Source organism: Sylvia atricapilla, chromosome 2, assembly GCF_009819655.1.
Source record: "Sylvia atricapilla isolate bSylAtr1 chromosome 2, bSylAtr1.pri, whole genome shotgun sequence".
Classification (NCBI taxonomy): domain Eukaryota; kingdom Metazoa; phylum Chordata; class Aves; order Passeriformes; family Sylviidae; genus Sylvia; species Sylvia atricapilla.
The window spans coordinates 82308319-82327389 of record NC_089141.1 but is presented as its reverse complement, the minus strand read 5'-3'; the positions used below and the strand labels follow the sequence as shown (position 1 = coordinate 82327389).

General features: G+C 38.0%; 2 protein-coding genes across 4 annotated transcripts in view; one reads left to right on the top strand and one right to left on the bottom strand.

Moving 5' to 3' along the window:
* CYFIP1 (cytoplasmic FMR1 interacting protein 1) overlaps positions 1–19071 on the bottom strand; it is a 75259-nt gene that overhangs the window by 10920 nt on the left and 45268 nt on the right. For all 3 annotated transcript variants that reach the window (XM_066313566.1, XM_066313565.1, XM_066313567.1), the window contains 3 exons: positions 16693–16780; positions 5755–5898; positions 4163–4253 (listed from right to left, as the gene is read on the bottom strand). In XM_066313566.1, the coding sequence (XP_066169663.1) occupies positions 4163–4253; positions 5755–5898; positions 16693–16780 (323 nt within the window). The remainder of the gene's footprint in view (positions 1–4162; positions 4254–5754; positions 5899–16692; positions 16781–19071) is intronic.
* LOC136374480 (fibronectin type III domain-containing protein 9-like) lies at positions 10681–13066 on the top strand. Its single transcript, XM_066339862.1, has one exon. The coding sequence runs from the start codon at positions 10770–10772 to the stop codon at positions 11439–11441; it is 672 nt and encodes a 223-aa protein (XP_066195959.1). The 5' UTR covers positions 10681–10769; the 3' UTR covers positions 11442–13066.

The following is a 19071-nucleotide window of genomic DNA, read 5'->3' as shown; positions in this document are numbered from 1 at the left end:
AAAGACTGTTGATATAGAACAGATCCAGTAAAGTACTGGAGATTAGTAAAGGATTAGGTTCCCTCTCTGCTTCCAAAATCCTATCTCAACAGCACTCAAACAGCAGATGCCAAGTTTCAGCTGTGCAGTCTGTACACTGATTAATTTAGGAAGTCAGAGCAAATCAACACATGCAACTCAAAGCTGGTTAGATTCCTTCACTTCAGTTACCTTTAATTTCTCAATTCACACCTACAGACTGAAATCAAACATGTTTCAGAGCTTGTAACAATTCTGGTACCTAAAAGATTAGGACAAAAATGAGCTATTAATTCTAGAACTGAATTTCTGACTACAAACAAACTGGATCTTGATTATAATTCTTGGTCTAGTTGTGTTTTGGGTTATTTTCTGCAAAGAACTGTATTGACTATTATCAAATAAAATCTACTAATCTGCAATAGCAAAGCTGCTCTCAAAAAAATGGATGCATAAGGACCTTTAGTTTATATTCATTTTCATAGAGACCTTCAAATGCTGAATCCAAATACTTCTTTGGCTTATAAGAGACATCACTGACTCTGCATATCAACAGTGCTGCCATTTATTCCCTTCAGTGGAAATATTCATCAGGTTTAAGCATATACATGTATCCAGGAATTATGACCATGGAGCCTGTGTACTGTGTTTATTTTGCTAGAAAGAAATATTCCATTGTTCTGTGTATCTAATCAATTCTTAATGCCCTCCTAAAATCATCAAGGTGATCTGGGTTTCCCCTAAATTCTTCCAAATAGTCTGTGATGCCTTCCCAAATCTTTCTCCACTGGACAGGTTTCAGGAATACACTGAATACATATGAATACATTTCCTTCAACGTGGACATAAGCCACTGTGTCCTCACTTGAATTATTCTCCTCCTTATCCAAGTTTCATCAAAAACCTGGGATAACAGTAGAATTATAAACCCTTCTGCTATGCCCCAAGTGATGCTCCATCACAGCCTCCAGCCACTGCTGCCCTTCCCCATGCTTCCCAGCTCAGGCCTGCTCCAGTTCCTATTAGATTCTGACCTGAAATATTCCAGAAAAAGAAGGGGTGGAAGACCTTTTTTTGCCAGACTGCTGTGCAGAAACAGCTCCCAAAGTGTTGCCAGCAGCACAATCAGCCCAGGGAGAGACAAGAACATGGCAGCTGGTGGCACAGGGCTCTGGAGGGCTTCCCCAAACTGCCATGCTAACAAGTGGGGTTTCAAGAGGTCATGGCCTGGGATAACAAGTGCTTTGTCCTGCACCAGCCTTGAGTGGTCTGTTTCTTTGGTTTGGTTTTGTTATGCTGTTGTTGTTTTTGGTGGGGTTTGTTTTTTTTTTTTTTTTTAAAGAAGAAACACGAAAATGTTATACTTAGGAAAAAATACACAATTTGGCTACTTTCTCATGAAGTTTATATCTTGCTATGGTCATTGATCTTTTAAAAAGTTTGTTTTGGAGAGGGTGGTATAGCAGTGACAAAAGCCTCATCTCACAGCAGAGCTGACAAACTACTTTTCCTCATGGTATTCAATGACACTTCAGACTGGCAGGATACTAATCCATCAAAAGAAGAAATGACATGTTCAAATACTCAAAAAATAGCAGAAGAAAATGTTACCTCCAAGATGAAATTTCAAGCTTAAACTCTTACAAGGCAAATATTCCTTTAAGAGCTTTAGCAACTTTAAAAGGTCCCTTTAAAAAACCTTATGCTTAATGTATTTTTAGACAAATATTTTTATGACTACAAGATGAACAAGTTCCCCACTGCTTTAGACTGTTCCTATGGAAACAAACCCATTGGCAAAGAGGAGTCCTCAACAACTCTGATGCCACTGTCTGTACCCTGCTCCTTTTAGCAGCAATAAATCACCATTTAGAAATCCACAAGTCTAGAAGGCTGATTATGCAGGGGCCAAGGAACTGCAATCAGCAGAATTCAAACAAAACTCTCCAAATGAAAAGTCCGAAGTGCTATGAAAGAGCTAGAGGCTTACTTATTGAGTGTGCTTAAATCACTTTGCACATGAAGAATGGACTCAGGAAATTAATTCTGAATTAATAAATGCATATTACCTCAAGATAGATGAGAATCTACATACTTAATCTAAAGACTGGAATCACAGTTTTGGTCTGTATATGTAGGTTGTGCCAGTTATAAAGAAGTTATTAAATGACTTGTAATGAAAGAACTGAAGCAGCAGAGACATACCCCACAGCACTCAGGCTTACTACTTACAACTAACAACTTCTGAGGAAGCGTTTGGAGGCAGAGGAGGGAACAGACAACAGTTGGTGTGTATTGCCTTGCATTTTCTGTGACAAAACACATAAACAAGGTGTGGCAAAGACTGCTAAAGAGGAGAATTTAGCACAGAAATGAGAGGACAGTGACTCAAAGGAAGCATGCTTTGAGCCTGCCTTCCACAGTCTGGCAGTTCCTTTCCTGAGGAAGGCTAAAATCTACAGCACATCCTCATCAGAGAGAACATCTTCCTTTATCAGCCAGTGCTGTTCCAAGGGCAGACAGCTCCATGATGAGGGGGTGTCAGAGGGCACAGGGCTGTTTTTCCCTGATGTGAGTGAGTGATGGAAGTGTCCTTGTCTTCCACAAGCCTCTTCTGTTCTGTCTGGCAACTTGGAAAGGAAAGGAAGAGATGGCATGACAGTGCTATAAAGGCTGTCTTTGCATTTCTTGGAAGAGGCTCACCAGAGGGTTATTATGTGTCCTCTGCTAGAAAGAGTTCAGAATAAGAAAACTGCATCTGTTAAGACAAACCCTGACAGGAATGGGGGCAGTAAAGGAGGAGAGAATCAGGTGGGGTTTTGAGATCCAGTCCAATTCTAAAACTAAGTATGATATCCCACTGTAAAACCAAGAGTTGCTTTGATCTCTTGGTATGGTAGGCATCTAAACAAATGGCATTTCTTTTAGAAGAGTAAATACGAGGCCAAAATAGTTTGTTACCCCTTGCACCAGTGAAGTTCTGCCTTTCCTATAGGGTGGATTGTCTTTCAACCTTAAGAGAGAGGTTTCTCCTAAAATCCCTGGGCATCTCCTGCCAAATATTTAGCCCTTACAGGTCAGGATTTCTGGCAAGCTTCCTAATCTCACCTGTAGCATCACAGATCTTGGTGATGCATTATCTATATTTGAGAATACCTACTGCTTTTGCTGTCAGACCTCAATGAATGGCTAAAAGCCTCAGAGAGATTATTTTTATACTCCTAACTACCATGATTCATCCATTTCTATGCTCCAGGGAGAAAAACAGGAAGGAAACACTTAGTAAGACCTCAATTTCATTTAACATTGGTAATGAACGTCAAACAAGCTGTGGGAAGCAGAAAAAACTCACCCTCATTCCAGTTGGAGTGGCATTTAATAAAACTAAGTGACTCTGGAAAAATAAACTTAGGAGGTGGGTGGCACATGGAAGGACTAATTTGTGTTAATTAGAAGTTGTGGAGGAGGAATATTTTGAAGGGGAAAGCAGATTCAAAATTTCATGAACAATGTGAAAAATACTAATTAGTCGATTATTTCTCCATAGTGGCAAGCAGCTTTCAATGCCATTTCTTCTTCTGCAACTGTCACACCTCCTGTTCAGAAGCTAAGATGCACCCCACACAAGCCTCAGACATAACTGCTCTGGCAGGACCAGTATGCCTCCCAACAGCATCACTCCTTTTACCTTGCATTGGGTGAGGGCAAAGGAAAAGAGAATAGAAGCTGTCCCAGAGAACTAGATTATCTAAATTAGACATAGGAACAGAAAAAATGTGAAAGGCTACCTTGCTGAGGCAAAAGCTCAACACACTTATGAGAAAGACAGGAAACAGAAACTATTGTGGACATCCCAGCTCAAGATCAATTATGTCATAAAGCTGTCTCTATACAGGTTGTCATCCTTTTGTCCCATATACAGAAGTCATAAAACTTTTTAAGTACTTTCAGAAAGCATAGCATTCAATGATTCTTTTTATGAAGAAAAAAAAAAAAAAAAAAGAAAGAAGAAGCCACAGCCAGGCTAAAAACTAATTTTCAGGAGAAAAAAGAAGGGAAGGAAAGACAGATATAAAAGATTCAGAAGACAGTGGTTAGTATCATATTATTAAGGCTGCTAAGGTAACATCAAACACAAACTAACCTGGAGAACCATACTCATGTCGTGGTAACCTACAGATCTTAGGCATCACTTCCATTAGGGTCTTGACATACTGAAGAATGGTCCCTTGTAACTAAGAGAAAACAGATGTATGTAAACATGTCAGCGCTGTTGAACTACAAAACTTTACAACAAACTGCATTCAAATTATACATGAACTGGAGCAGCTCTAAAAATCTTGCATTTAATTCTGCCAGTCATCGTCGTTAAAAAGGCAACTTTTTCAAACGTAAAGAGCTCACATGGCATTAGCCACCTTTGCTACAAGAGTGGCACAACAGCTAAGGCCAGGAAGGTAAAAAAGAAGAAAACATGTTTTTCTCTTACAGACTGTCTAACTAACTTTTAAGGTTTCGGTAAAAACTTGCATTTGAATGTTTTCAAAACCATTCAAAAAAGCATCTGAATGTGTTCAAAAGCAACATGAAAAAAGCCCTTATGATTAGGAATGGCTGCAACAGCCAAGACTGGTTCTTCTGGACATACCAGTTGTGAGAGTCCCAGCCTCCAGTCAGCCTGTCTTCCTACCTTATCTATCCCCCTACATCTGAGCATCTGCATCAGGCATTGGCAGGATACCCTTCTCCAGGCCTCTTAACCTTCTTTATAAGTGACCAAGTGTTCAATGCCACCTTTAATGAATTGAGACAAGTTATACAAAAAATCCTCTCATAAAACACAGCAAACCAATACCTGACACTCAATCCCTGAAAAATATAACTGTTTTCCTCCTCCCCTGAAGATCAAATTACAGCACCTTTTCAAGCAGGATTCATCCTTTCTAGAACATCAAAAATATACTTAGAACATTGTGGGAATTACTGTAAACAAACTGCCAAATGTGTCAAATGCCTGAAGTAGGATTATGAATACCACAGCTTTCCCTAGTACAGTTGGATTATTTTGGCAGCATGCTCATACAAGCAACAGGGAGGAAAATATAATTTCTTTGGCTTAAATTAACTGCAATGCACTATGGCTGTATATATAGATTCTAGTAGTATAGCAAACAGCCAGTGTCTCAACCTCCTCCCAGTTACAAAGAAGGCCCTTTCCAATACATGATACCCAGGCTGCGTGGATAACGTCTTCAAAACAGGCCTGAGCAGCGCTGCTAATTAAGTACAGAGGTTAAACTCCTGTTGTTAAGGAGACATCTATCAGTGATGTCATTAATGAGAGCCCTGAAATTAGATGTCAGGCAGAAAGCACACTACAGTTGCTCTGAAAAAATATCAAGGAAGTGAATGTACAATATGGTCTTCAAGTTGAAACCAACTAATTTAAAATACTCATACTCTTCCAGAGTCTACCTAGGCCCTAACAGTTCAGGTCACTACAAATTAAATTAATCTCAAATGAAGAATCCAATGTTTTCAAAACACTTCTCAGGGCACCAAGGCTATTCTTTCTATTGCTCACACAAGAGTACTGTCGAGCACAGGTTATATCGAATTTCAATGGAAGTTATTTTAACTATTTTATCCAGGATCTCACTTTCGCGTTGTTTTTCCTGAGACGTTTTCTATAATAAACCATTTAGACTAGAAGAAAAATAAAGACAATTAGCATACCAGGCTCTTGACAACTTTCAGCAACTCCTCCATCACCACAGCAATGCCCTGATATCCAAGAAGTCTACAGATGACTTTGAAGTGAGGAGGACCAACAAAATTCCTGTAGTTGCTGTAAATGCTGGAATATGCCAAATTCAATGCCTAAAACAAGAAAAAAGAGATGATTAATGAAAATTTTGTCTGCCTGTATCTCAATAATAATGCAATTTAAACATCATTTTAAAGCACATTCAAACTAAAATAAAAACTTTATGTCTCACTGTCTCTGAAGGAACTTTAAATACACAGTTTCTCTTTTGTAAGGCAAGAACTTCAACAAAAATCTCACTATTAGCAGCACAAATTCATGAGCACTTTTTTTCAAGCAGACATCTTCCATCTATCATTTATAAAGCCACAAACATTTTATCTTTTGTACTTTTCTATTTACACAAGTATAAAAAGGTAAAACTAGTCAATGCTACGTCCAGATCCCTGAATTAAAAACACAGCTTCTATTCCTTTATCTTCCATTTTATGCACAAAATGTCTTGAAAGATATTACTTCAATTTTGTGTTCATAATAGGTGTTCTAAGCCTCTGAGTACTCAACTACAAAAAAAAAAAAAAAAAAAGCCTTCTGCAGTTACTGCTCTCTGCAACTAATTAATAAGGATCTTTCTTATTCAAACCCCTTTGCTGTACACAAGATCAAAGCAAATCTAAGTCTGGGATGTACCCTCATGGAAATCCTTCAAGACTTGCATAAATAGGACCAGGTGCTTTGCCATAGTCATGTTTATTTCTATGAAAGTGAACACAGCTGTACAGACTGATGTGATGTGGGGATTTAGGAACTGTTTGCTGAAGCTGCAGATTAGAGAGGGTTAGCTAATTCAGCATTCTCCATTTCTGCAAGTGGGTTGTTCTCCTAATACCCTGAAATTTAATTTTAGAAGGAATCTTGGCCACCTTTCTTACAGAAGGGACTGTTGTGTTTCCTTTAGTTTTTCGCAGTTTCATTCTCTCTGATACATGGAAAACATCATACTGTTAAACCTTCAACTTCACACACAGCTGTAACTGAAGATTTTCCAGGAAGAGCATTCCCTTCAATGCAGATCCTGTCCTAACTACCCATGCAAGTCAACACCAGATAAAATGTAAATACATGGCATTAAGCTAGTTGGAATTCAAGTCAGAAAACTGTAACAAGCTCTTGAAGGGTTTTATTATTTTATGAGTGATTCTCATAAAAGTACTTAAAATCATCTTTTGAAGTAATCAGAATATAATATACAATTTTTATTTATGTTGTATGTCTATATATAAATACCGGTTTCCAACTGAGGTCTTAGAAATTTAAAAATTCTCGATTCAAACTAAAATAGACACTTGGATATCTATTAGAAATCCTAGTCCATAACAGAGTCCTGCTGTTACATCAGAGCTGTCTAAAAGGCCAAACTCCAAGTGTGTCCCACCAGGGGACAGCCTGAAGCTGTACCTCTCTAGTACAACCTGTGCATTTCCATAGCTCTCTGCATACAAAAATGGGGTCTGGGGCAAAGACAGCAGACAGAACTGGTAAAACCTTAAGAACATATGTGCAGATGAATGTCCTGATAAACTAAGGATTTATACAATTGCCCCTAAAAGATGAGATCTTTTGGTTTTGATGTTTCCAATTAGGTAGGTCTCCTACAACAAACATATCAGAACTATCCATTTCAGCTATAGCACAAAGAGAATTTTATTTTAGTGAGTTCAAGCCTTTTACTGCCATGAAGTTAAGGGGAGGGAACTTCTCTTCACACAGCAGGAATCTTGTCATAGAAAAGCAAGCCCTAAAAACATTATTTCAGTGTTTTAAAAAAACCTGCCAATGCATAACATAAGAAGCCAGACAATCTAAAAATACATTCATGTAAACCCCTGGGGAAGCACCTAAAATTTACCGTTCACTTGTAAACGTTGGATTAGTGGATCTTTCTAAACTGTAACAAGGGACTGAGAAAAAAAACATTACACACCAACAGCGCTTTTCCCCCAGTGAGACACAAAAGCTTAAAATGCTTAGGGAAGAAGCCACTAACTAGAGGGAGGTAAGGTGGAAAGAGAGGGAAGTTGCTGTTCATTATTTTTTAAGCCGTACTTGCTCCCTCCCCTACTTAAATTTAAAAAAAAAAAAAAAAAAAGCAAGAGTTTTTAGTTGCTGATGTCATCAAAGTGCTAACATTAATCACTCACAGCATCACTCGTCCACACACAGGAGTATATAACAGGGATGCTCAGGCAGCATACTGCCAAGGGGAGGCAAGCAGGAGAGGGGGGAAAAGACATTATTCTTTTTCTCCTGTATGGTCTTTGAAAAGCAAGGCAACAGCATCTTTAGACAAGATGTGCTCTTGCAGGAATTTAAGTGGAAGAGACAAAGAAACCATGCCACCAGCAGCATCAGAGAAAAAAACTGAAATCAAGCAATGAGAATTCAGTCCAGAGAATCTGAGAAGAAGAAAAGGCAAACTGGCAAACAGAGATCAGTCAGGAAATAATTCATGTAGAAAGGGATACAAAAAAATTGGTGTTTGTAACATTTTCACAGCAGCGTCACCATAAAGAAATTGTGTATTGAAATTTCCGTCAGGGAGTGACGGTAAGTACTGACTTTATGATTCATAAAACATCAGATGGCTTTTCCAAACATTTACTTGTCAGTAATTGTGTGTTTTCTAATAACTGATGGTTTGTAACAATAGAAATGTATTATTGTCATTTAATTATAGTTCATTCTGCTTAAAAAATGCTATGAGGATTAAGCTGTTGAAACTATTGTTCCTAGGCTGTGTTAGAAAGTGCTCTCTAAAAAAAAAAAAATTATAATTTTAAGTAATTAGGATCTACCAGCTAAAGAGAAGGTAACTGAGCAAGTAAAAGCTCTGATCTCACTAATGCACCCTATTTTAATATCTGCAGTAGCTGGGTAGATGCCAAAATGTGTCTGTTCGGTAAGTTTATCTGATAGCAAACTCAGTTCCTTTATGTTGTTGATGTATTAAAAAAGGTGCATTTACCAAGCATTAGAAAAGCAGCATCTACCCAGATCAATCATATGCATGGTTTTACATTGTCATGAAAATAAACATGCATATTTTTCTTCCCACTTCCCAGCAAGTACAATCCAAAAGCCTTGAGCAACAATTTGACATAAACAGGAACAGAATTCTTACCATAAATGTAATGTCACTATCTAAATCCCATTAAAAATATCTCATAAAATACACATTTTCCCAGTCTCCTATCTAGTATAAGTATTACAGAATAATTTCAGAATATGTTATGAGCAAATCTCACAAGCTTTCTTCCTCAGGAAAATTTTCAATTATTAACTGCTGTTTAGCCAGGAAATGTAACATTTTAAACCTGATCTTAAAAAAAAATTAGATTTAATTTTCACAACAAAGTAATAAACAATGAAATAGTGTGTTACTGTCATGGGCATTTATAGTCATAAAAAATGTCAGAAACTTCCAAAGTGGAAAAAAACTTCCAGGAGTGCCACTAGAAACTGACATTCAAACTAAGGAATCAGACTAAATTGCTTAGGTAAGCTCTTTTTCAAAAGTTACCATCACAGCAGTAAAAGCATAAAACTCAAGCCAAACAAATGAAAATACCCACTGGTTATTATATATATCTTTAACAGATGAGTTTAGAGAAATTGCAGAAAAGATATGTTCTTTCACTATTTACAGTGGCTACACATACTGAGACTCTCAAAATACTGGCAGATTTTCTAATTTGAATTGAGAACGAGGAGGAGTACAAATTCAGGGCAGACAGGGATTACATAAAATTACTTAGAACAGCAAAAACCATTAGTAATTTTTAAAAATCTCCACTATTTATCCAAAAGGCAGGCTATAGTGAAAGCTGTATTTCACTAAGCTTGACAGAGCTTTTCCAAGAGACTGACTAGCATCAAGACTAAATATTGTGATACTGATACCACTAATGTACTGTGTTCACAGCCACTGCCGCAGTGTAGCTGCAGTGGCCACAGATGTGCAACTTAACAGCAAAACATGGGGAGTATCACAGAATCACAAAACAGAGACCTTAAAGATCACCTAGTTCCAACACCCCTGCCACGGGCACCTTTCACAGCTTCTCTGGGCATTCCAGTGCCTCACTGCCCTCACAGTAAAGAGTTTCTTCCTAATATCTAATTGAAATATAACCTCTTTAAAATAAATTCATTCCCCCTCGTCCCATCACTATCTGTCTGTGTTAAAAGACCCTCTCCAGCTGTATTGCTGTATCTAGGTATCAGAAGGTGCTGTAAGATCTCCCTGGAGCCTTCTCCAGGCTGAACAGCCCCAGCTGACTCAGCCTGTCTTCATGTGGAAGGTGTTCCTATGTGAACTTGTGAATAAGAAACTAATGTAAGATATTGGAGACAAAATAATATGTGGTCATGTTTCCACATACTCTTTTGTTTTTCAACTGATTGTGACTGGCAAAAATAAAGACTTGTGGATGGTAGAGACATTTATTCCTCACTATCCACTCCTGCCAACTCCTCTTGCCACTTAGCATAAAATGCAAGATACACAGACTAGAGAAAAAAGTAACTACTGCTTTTTTTTGCAATCACCTGGGAAAAAAAAAAGCGAAAGGAAGTAATTCTCCAATAGTAAATTCTGCAAAAATGCACCATCTCTCAAGATACAACTGGCCACTTGTACAGACAGCCGCTCTGGTTGAATTTTTCTAAGTTTATGTTTATCTTTTCACTTGGAAGAGAAATATACATTTTAAAATACTTCAAATTTTATGAACTTTCATTCCCATTTTTACACTGCAGTACCAAAGATGAGAGCATACTTTCCTAACAAACTCCATTCTTACATTACAGAACACTGCAATTAAGATCTGAACACCCTCAGTGCTGCAGCTTCTCCAAAGAACATCTTCTCTTTCCACAGGGAGACCCACATCAAGGGAGAAAAAAACTCTCAAGCAACATCCTGATGGGAATAACCATCCAAAACATTACAGGAAACACAGCAATGGTAATTTGGCCAAAAATGGCCAGTTGTGTCGACAGCTTTTACAGCATCATGTACCACCCTAACTGGAACAGCATGCTATCCAGCTACTCCAGAAAGAGCTTTCAGAAGGAAGAGAGGGTGCCCACCACTCGCTCCTCCTTTGTTGTTGAAAACCTGACTCCCCTCACAACATACATCATGTGCGTGACCTGCCAGTCCGCAAACCCCTCCAGCGACCAGTGCAGAGTGTTTAACACACTGGAACGAGACCCAGCATCAGCGAGCAACACCAAGAAAGAGCTGGCACTGGGCATCTGGCTCACCAGCAGCGTCCTGCTCCTCATCATCGCTGCAGTCCTGCTCTACGGCTGCCTGCACCTCCTGTGCCGCAGGAGACACGAGCGCTTGCAAGAGCAGAACAGGACCTCCAAACAAGAGCGTGAGGAGCCATGGACCAAAAGTGTGGCATACACCTCAGATGAGTTCAGCAGGCAGAGCCAGCAGACACAGGATGCTGAGGGAAAGCATCCAGGTAGCATCCAGCTAGCCACAATCATAGAGAATCCCTCAGTGTGCAATGAGCCCATCATGCCATCTTCTAAAAGTCAGGAACGAGTCCCAGTAACAGGACAGAGCTCTGCTACAAATTAGAAATGTTTTGTCCAAAAACCAGAAGGTTTTTGCTACATAAGGTAGCCCAGCTACTTCAAACACATCACATGCACTGTTGGTGCTCGTAACAGGGAGCTCCAACTGCTCACTACAGCACACTCCTGGCTGTCCTTCTGATGTCAAACCCTTTTTCAACAGATGCAAAAGGTTCACATATCCAAGAAGTGAGCACTTCAGCCACTCTCCATTATTTAAAAATGAAGCATGTAGCAAGTAATTGGTTTATATTTCAAGGGGATTTTTTGTGGTTTTCTTTAGTCTAAAGCAGCAAACAAATATAAAGAGTAATCAAAAGTGACCAAAAGAATTTTTATTAACTAGCATGAATAAAACTGATGAGGAGTTTTCCGATGGCAACCCAGACTGCTAGACTATAGGCAACTGGAACATACACAGAGTGCAGTGGTTTGCCAGTGTGAGTTTTACCCTGACAATCCCAGCTGCTTCCCAAAACACACACTACAAGCAGTACTACACTCAGACAACACTTTTCAGTGCCCAGGGTGTTGTCCCTCCCTCCCATCTGTAATGAGGTCAGTCTTAGAATGTAAGCTAAACTCAGCAGGATTTTAATTGTATCCTCTCATCTGTCTTATTTTCCCTCAGTGTAAATACATGCAAGATACTGACTTTGTAAGAACATGTCTAATTAGGAGATATCCTGGATTATCACATTTTGCACTCTTCTGCTCCCACCACAAGCTACCTTCTGCTCCATGGGTCAGTGACTCCCTGCAGAGGAAATGGAATTCAGAGACACAGCTTCTGGCCCTTCCTTTTCTCTTTCCCTTTCAGTTTTAATGATAATACATGTTAATCAGCTGCAAATTTCTTTCCAATTGCTCAGTACATTCTGTGTAATGAAGGGGGACAAAATAGTAAAAACATGACAAAATGCATTTTATTTTTGTAACAAGAAAACTTTCTGATCATCTCACTCTGCCTTGAGCTTCATGGCAAAGTGCCAAGGTCCTTCAGAGAGAAATCTGTTCACCCTCACAACGTGACAAATGTCTGATTTACATGTAAAAATCACCCTGTCTTAAACATTTTAAGTGCATTTGTGTTCCATAAAAACATAATAAATCTTAGTATTGCTGTATATTACACCTAAAAAACCAAAGGTGCACTGTGACTTCAGGCACTTAATTGCTCTTGTATGTGTGAAGTCAGGTCTCTCTGACCAGCTCGGTTGTACCAGTGAAGGCTGGAGAACTGCTGGCTGGGCAGCTGCCATCCCTCTCCACCAGGCCCTGGAAGCTAAGGCGGGGGGGATACAATTTTGGCAAGAGAGCTCCCCATGAATATTTCACAGCAGGTAGTGGATCTTGTCAGCTACTCTATTTTGACAACAATTCCCACGACTTGTGAAATGCATCAACTCTCAGAGTGCTAGGGAGAAGCTGGCATAAGTGTGATGAATCTTCTTCACTTATTTTTTTTGAGTAGGATAAGCATGACACACAGAAACGTCTGCTGAACGGGGGCGAGTAGGACTTTCAGAAAACACTTCAAAAGGCATTTTTATTGTGTGAAGTTAGCAATAATGTGTTCTCCACCTGCTGCAGAGCACACTTCCTCCAGCTGACATGTTTTCCTTTGTCTTGCACATCAGTCTCAAATAAACTGTGAGAATAACAGTTGACTTGCTGTTTCAAATGATGGTATTACATGGAATACATCTGAACTAAAAAACCCTCATCAGAGCATGAAGCCAACACAACAGGTTTACTGCCAAAAAAGAGTGCCTGGGTAGCGAGGACAGAAAGAATGCTTTATAATTATCTTGTAATCAAATTAACAGTAACACTTCTCTGATTAGGTTTTCATCAAAAAATATTTTAATATTAAAGGGATGAAGCCAAGAGACACAGTCAATCTCTGCCAGCATCTTGGGCTCTTGGAAGCCTGTTTACTTGTCTGCATGTCTATTTCTTTATGTGAGTTTTAAGACAGTCCAATACATATATACACACATTTACATTATATACACATGTACATGCCATAATGAGAACAAGGAGCAGTTCGGTCTTAAAGCAGTTTCAAGGCAATTCACCCACTGTATTCTGTTATTTGTACACAAACACATATAACCAAGAGACATGCCTATATCTGACTAAGAAGGCAAAGAGCTACCATGGAAGTGCTTCCCAAGGGATTTACCTTCTCTAAATATAAAACCATTCCACCCACAGAGCTTACTACTAAGATAAACACTTATATCATCTCACAAGCAATGGACCATCTCGCACCTGCTGCAAATGAGCAACTCATGCAGAGTGTCATCTGTTTTCTACTCCAGTTTTGAAAAACTCATGTCATCACATGCTCACAGAGCTACATGACTGCTTCTTGTTGAGAAAGTTTTATTACAGATAAATTCAGGTTCACTCAGGCAATTCTGTATCAGGTTTGGTAATTCATCGCTCAATATTAACAGTCATCAAGTACTGGGCAAACATTCTAAGTGATTACCAAACTGATAACAAGTTGCAAGATAGTTCCAACTGATTTTCATTTGTACACCAGCAGTAGATAAAAAAAACATATTCACAGTCAGACGTACCTTTCAAACATGTATGTTTCACGTATAAATGAGTTAGCCTCTACTAAGTGCCAGAGACATAAGAACATGACAATATTTGGAAAATGTTGTGTAAGACAGAAAGAAAGCCCTTCACTTCTGGTCTACACAACCTCTATAAAACCAGGTATTTCTTTAACATGCAAAGTTAGTTCAAGTCCCCAGAAAAGATACTTTCTTTTTTGTATAAAATATTTCATGCATTCGCATTATGTTGCCAAATTCCTGCTAACATTAATATCATTAATCCTACACGTACTTTACCTGAGTCAAGGGATTTCAATGAGCATGCTCAACCAAACTTTTAAAATAATCCAGCTCACTTCAAAGGCTAATGAGCTTTTGCAAGCTAGTTCCTTCCCACCTGACAGATCTGCTTCCATATCAACCAGAAGAAGTAAGTTGTATCTGTGGGTTTTTGTTTTGCTAATTACATGAACATACCACACAGAAAACTTTAGGTGCTAAAGAGAATGTTCTTACAACTCTCTATACCAAATATCAAGATGCATTAATACAGACCAAATGCTTTGATCCATTTAGAAATATCTGGGAATATGTGAATGCTTTGAGATACAAACAAAAAAATTTCTTTAGTTACTCCTGCAGTAGTGCAACCTCTGTAAGGTAAGAATTCCTATCTGTAACTGGCTGTAGTAAGTAGAAATGTCAAAAACTCTGTTCAGATATCCTCAATTTCAAAATACATTCAACTCAAGAATAAAAATATACTCTTGTTAAAATTTAAAACTACAGAGAGTCCTGAGTATTTTCTAATATAGGCCTATCCAGTTACAAAATTTGCCCTAGAAATACAAGAAAGACCCACCCCTTGATTGCTGCTGCTCACACAGAGAAATACTCAAGGATTCTGAAAATCTATAGCTCTCAGTGTGAAGATTACTAAACTCATTTTAATAATGCAACCTGACTCATAAAAAAAAGTGTTCCCCGGTTAATCTTCTGTCACTCACTCCGCTGTATCATCACTTAGATAAATTAAGTTAGCAATCTCTATGAAATTCAGTAAGGTTTTTGCTCTATGCTGCATCTGGTCAGTTCCTAAAATAGTACAGAACACAATAACTCCAATGTAAGAAAATTCCACTTCCCTATAATTTACTGTTTCTTTTTGGAGAACAATTACATAAAACACTATTTACAGGACCAGACAGTCAACTGTTACATTCCACATTAAGACACGTGAACCCTTTTGCACCTCCTTTACATTTTAAAGGCATAAAATTTTATAAATGCAGCAGACATTTTAGCACTGAAATCTGTAACTCTTAAGATATCTGAAAACCTAGATTACTGGGTTGAAATTGCACCATACAACTATGGTATGATGTGCAGAAAGTAGTAAGACAAGGACTAATGTTCATGGTTAAGTAGGAGGTAGATATTGAGAGTAGGCATCCATAACACTTACAGCACACGTGCATAAATTATACACGTATAATTGAGTACATATTTTAAATAATGATAAATAATTTAAAACTTTTTTTTAAGTCCATCCTCTAATTTAATCCTTATGTTTTCATCTATCTTTTTCATACTTCAGTTTGCCACCCTGATATTCAAGAAAACAATGCAAAATTTAGAGCGACGCCTTGTCATACCACCTCAAATGATTTGCTGAAGATAGCACTGCTGGTTTTTATTGCTGTTTGAAGTAGATCAATATCTGGTACTATATATTAAAAATGTAAATCTGTGCTAATGAACTATGTCTCTAACTGTCATAAGACTCAGGTAATAATTCTGAAGAATAAGAAAATTAATCTGCAGTGGTCAGGGAGAATAAATCTATCACACATGAGCACAGATAGCATCGGTCCTGTGAGTGCAGGCTAACCTTCCTCACTTGGGTAGCCCACAGCTGTTCTCTTGTGCCAAGCACTCTTCCAACTTATCATCCACACAAGCTCCTTTCCAACCTCAGTATTGAGGATTGCCACAGGGACAGAGTTTGTGACTGCACATTGTGTACACTTCTACTGAAAACTTGAATAAACCTTCCCAGCCCACCTAACTGCAAAGCGAGAAACATGATGATAATACAGAAGATGAGAAGACACCAAGTTCATCAGAATGAGTATGAAGCTCTTGGGTTGTAGATGCCAAAGAAACACTACATTTTTTTTTAAAAATAATTGAAGAAGTTTGTTATCTGAAAGTTTATGATGGTTAGAATCGATTTCTTTTAAGTCAGATAACATCTGAAGCAGTTTTTCCTATCTATCTATTCCCTTCCCTTCTGTCACCACAGTCTTCATCAGTGGAATAAGGGAGAGCTGCACCCAAGATGTCCTCTTGTTCACACTTCACCAGATGAGTAATTAATCTTTACTTTGAGTCTGCCCTGCCACTATAAGCAACTGTACAGTACAAGGTGGTTGAGAGAAGGGCTTATTTTTAGCTTTATCAGACAAGACTAACCATCAGACTAATCAATTGCACTTTGGCTGAAACATATGGTGAGCTTCACAGCAAAGTCTTAAAAGAAGTGTGTGTTCAATTTAAAATATCCACAAAATGTGTTTCAGTCCATTTCTAATAACTTTCTACACCATAGTTTCTATAATTTAAAAAGACATCTTTAAACATTAGCAAACCATGAAGATAAAGGGAATTAAGTCCAACCTTTGATCCATAGAGATACTGTGGCTGTGCATTAGGCTGCTTATCACGCTGAAACTCCTGAGAAAATGGCAGCACGGTCCGAACAAATCTATATAAAAAAAAAATAAAAACAAGAATTAATTTTTTATACTTAGGTGAGCAGTGTCTACCAAACGCACCCTACCCTGTAGAAGACTGCTTTTGTCTGCATATACAATCAAAGCCAGACCAGCAGCCTTTCAGCCATAGTGGAAGAAACTGGGGAAGCACACAGCCTGAATTACTCAAAAGCATGGACACAAATCACACTGCAGTTCAACAATTACTGTTCTTCCCATGGTGTGCAGGATCCCAAAATTCCTCACCTCTACTCTAACCCAGGCCAGTAAATAGAGCAGTAATAAACAAAGTAGCAATAACCTCTCACAACCCTTTGTAAGGAAACTCCTTATGCTTGCAAAATTAAGTCCTTGAGAAGACTCAAAGAAGAACATGATATTTCTGTTTAATGTTTCGGAGATTTTTCCCCCAAAATTCACATCAGGAGAAATAAGTTAGATTGTTACCTTTAAAAGAGTTGTGAGGAAAGGTATAATCCTCACAGCAAAATCAATGTTTTATAAGTTTGATCATACCTCAGTGCAAGCATATACCAATACAAATCATGCTTAGCTTTACCTCTGTATACTGTTAAGAGGATGGCAAGAGAACTACAAATATAGGGAGCACTGCCAAAGACAGGATCAGCCATCCAGCTCACAACTGAGGGCACCAGAGTCTGAATGACCATTCCCAGTCCTCTTGTGAACAAGCAACACAAATCTTCCCCCTTGATGCTCCCTGTTAACTGTGTCATGCACATTTGTATGTGTAGCACCACAGTTTTAGTGCAGGAAGAAGTTCATCAATATCTACTACAATTCTGATTCTGCCTAAATTCACTAAACAGAGAAAAATTATTGGGGGATGTGTGTTTACATGCTGGATGGCTAATTTATTTTTTACCTCGATTAAAAAGTATTTCTTGATAAATGGTGCAAAGCTGTATATGCACAGCAGAGAGAGAAAATAGCTATTTAAGAAGTCTACATCAATAATAGATATTGATGTATATATTTTTTTGCATACTCATGCTGGTCTGAGTGATACCTGAGCAAAACAAATGTATCTAGGAAAATGTTTTAATAAAGAAAACTTGCCATACATTATAATCATTTAATACAATTCTATCTTGAGCATTTTCTTGTTTACAGTATTTACATTTCATTAACACACAAAATTAATTATTCATTATTAATTCTTCCTAGAAAGAACAGACATTCTATTTTTAATATATCCATCTTCTAGCTAAAAACAAAACCAGCCAATCTAATCAAAAATTGTTTCGCCCAGAACAATATAAATTGCACCATTTGGCTTACAATTACTTCTACTGTGTTTTATTTCTGAATCCTTCTTGTGAGAATCTATAACTTCAGGACAACATTTTCTGCACTTTTAACTTTCTCAAAATTAGGTACAGCTACTTGTTCATACATAGTTTAGCCACTCTTTCCCAAAAAACTTGAATTTGCTGTAGTCCATAAAGAGTATTTGCTGTAGTCCAGAAAGAGTTTTCATTTAGAGCTTTTGAGGAAAAATACATTAGATGCATTATTTTGATACTATATATATATATATATAATTTAGCTCTCCTTACATTTGTATTTCCTCAGTTTCTCCCCTTCTCTCTCACTTACATAGAAACTGAAAACCCTCCTTTGAAAGATTACTTGAATCTGTATTCTGCAGATACTTCATTAATGAGTTTACCCAAGATAATGTAAACATTTGATGGAATTCAAAGTAATCTGCAACATATGACAGTGCCAGAGATTACTCTATTCCCCCTTTCTTCTCTCCAAATCCCATTCCTTTTTAAACTGACATCAATTTCCAAGCCCTAAGAGAATCTCTAAAATGAACTTGTAAGAGATACCATGTCATTAGAGATAAGACTGGGTTTCAGTGTGCAGATGTATTTGGCGAGAGCAGATTTGTTACCATTAAATTAAAATGCTCACATGGAAAGGAGTGTTTCAACATATAAGTGGATGCATCCCATAACTCTGGAAGCTGTAACTATAATTCTTAGACTTTTCAAAAAGTCATTGTGTCTATATATCTCAATTACAATGTAATTAGTGTCTGAGAGCAAACCAGTCAGTGCAAGTAAATGCTCAATTAATTCCTGTGTGTTTCCCAGTGTTCCTCTGCATGCCTGGGGGTTTCTCCATCTCTAATGCTTCAGAGTAGCAGTGAAATAGTCTTAAAGTTTTTTTAAAGACTTGAAGCAAACGCACTTGCCTATACTTTCTTGGGTGAAAAGAGGCCAAGAGAAGAAGAAAAAGAGTAAGGAAA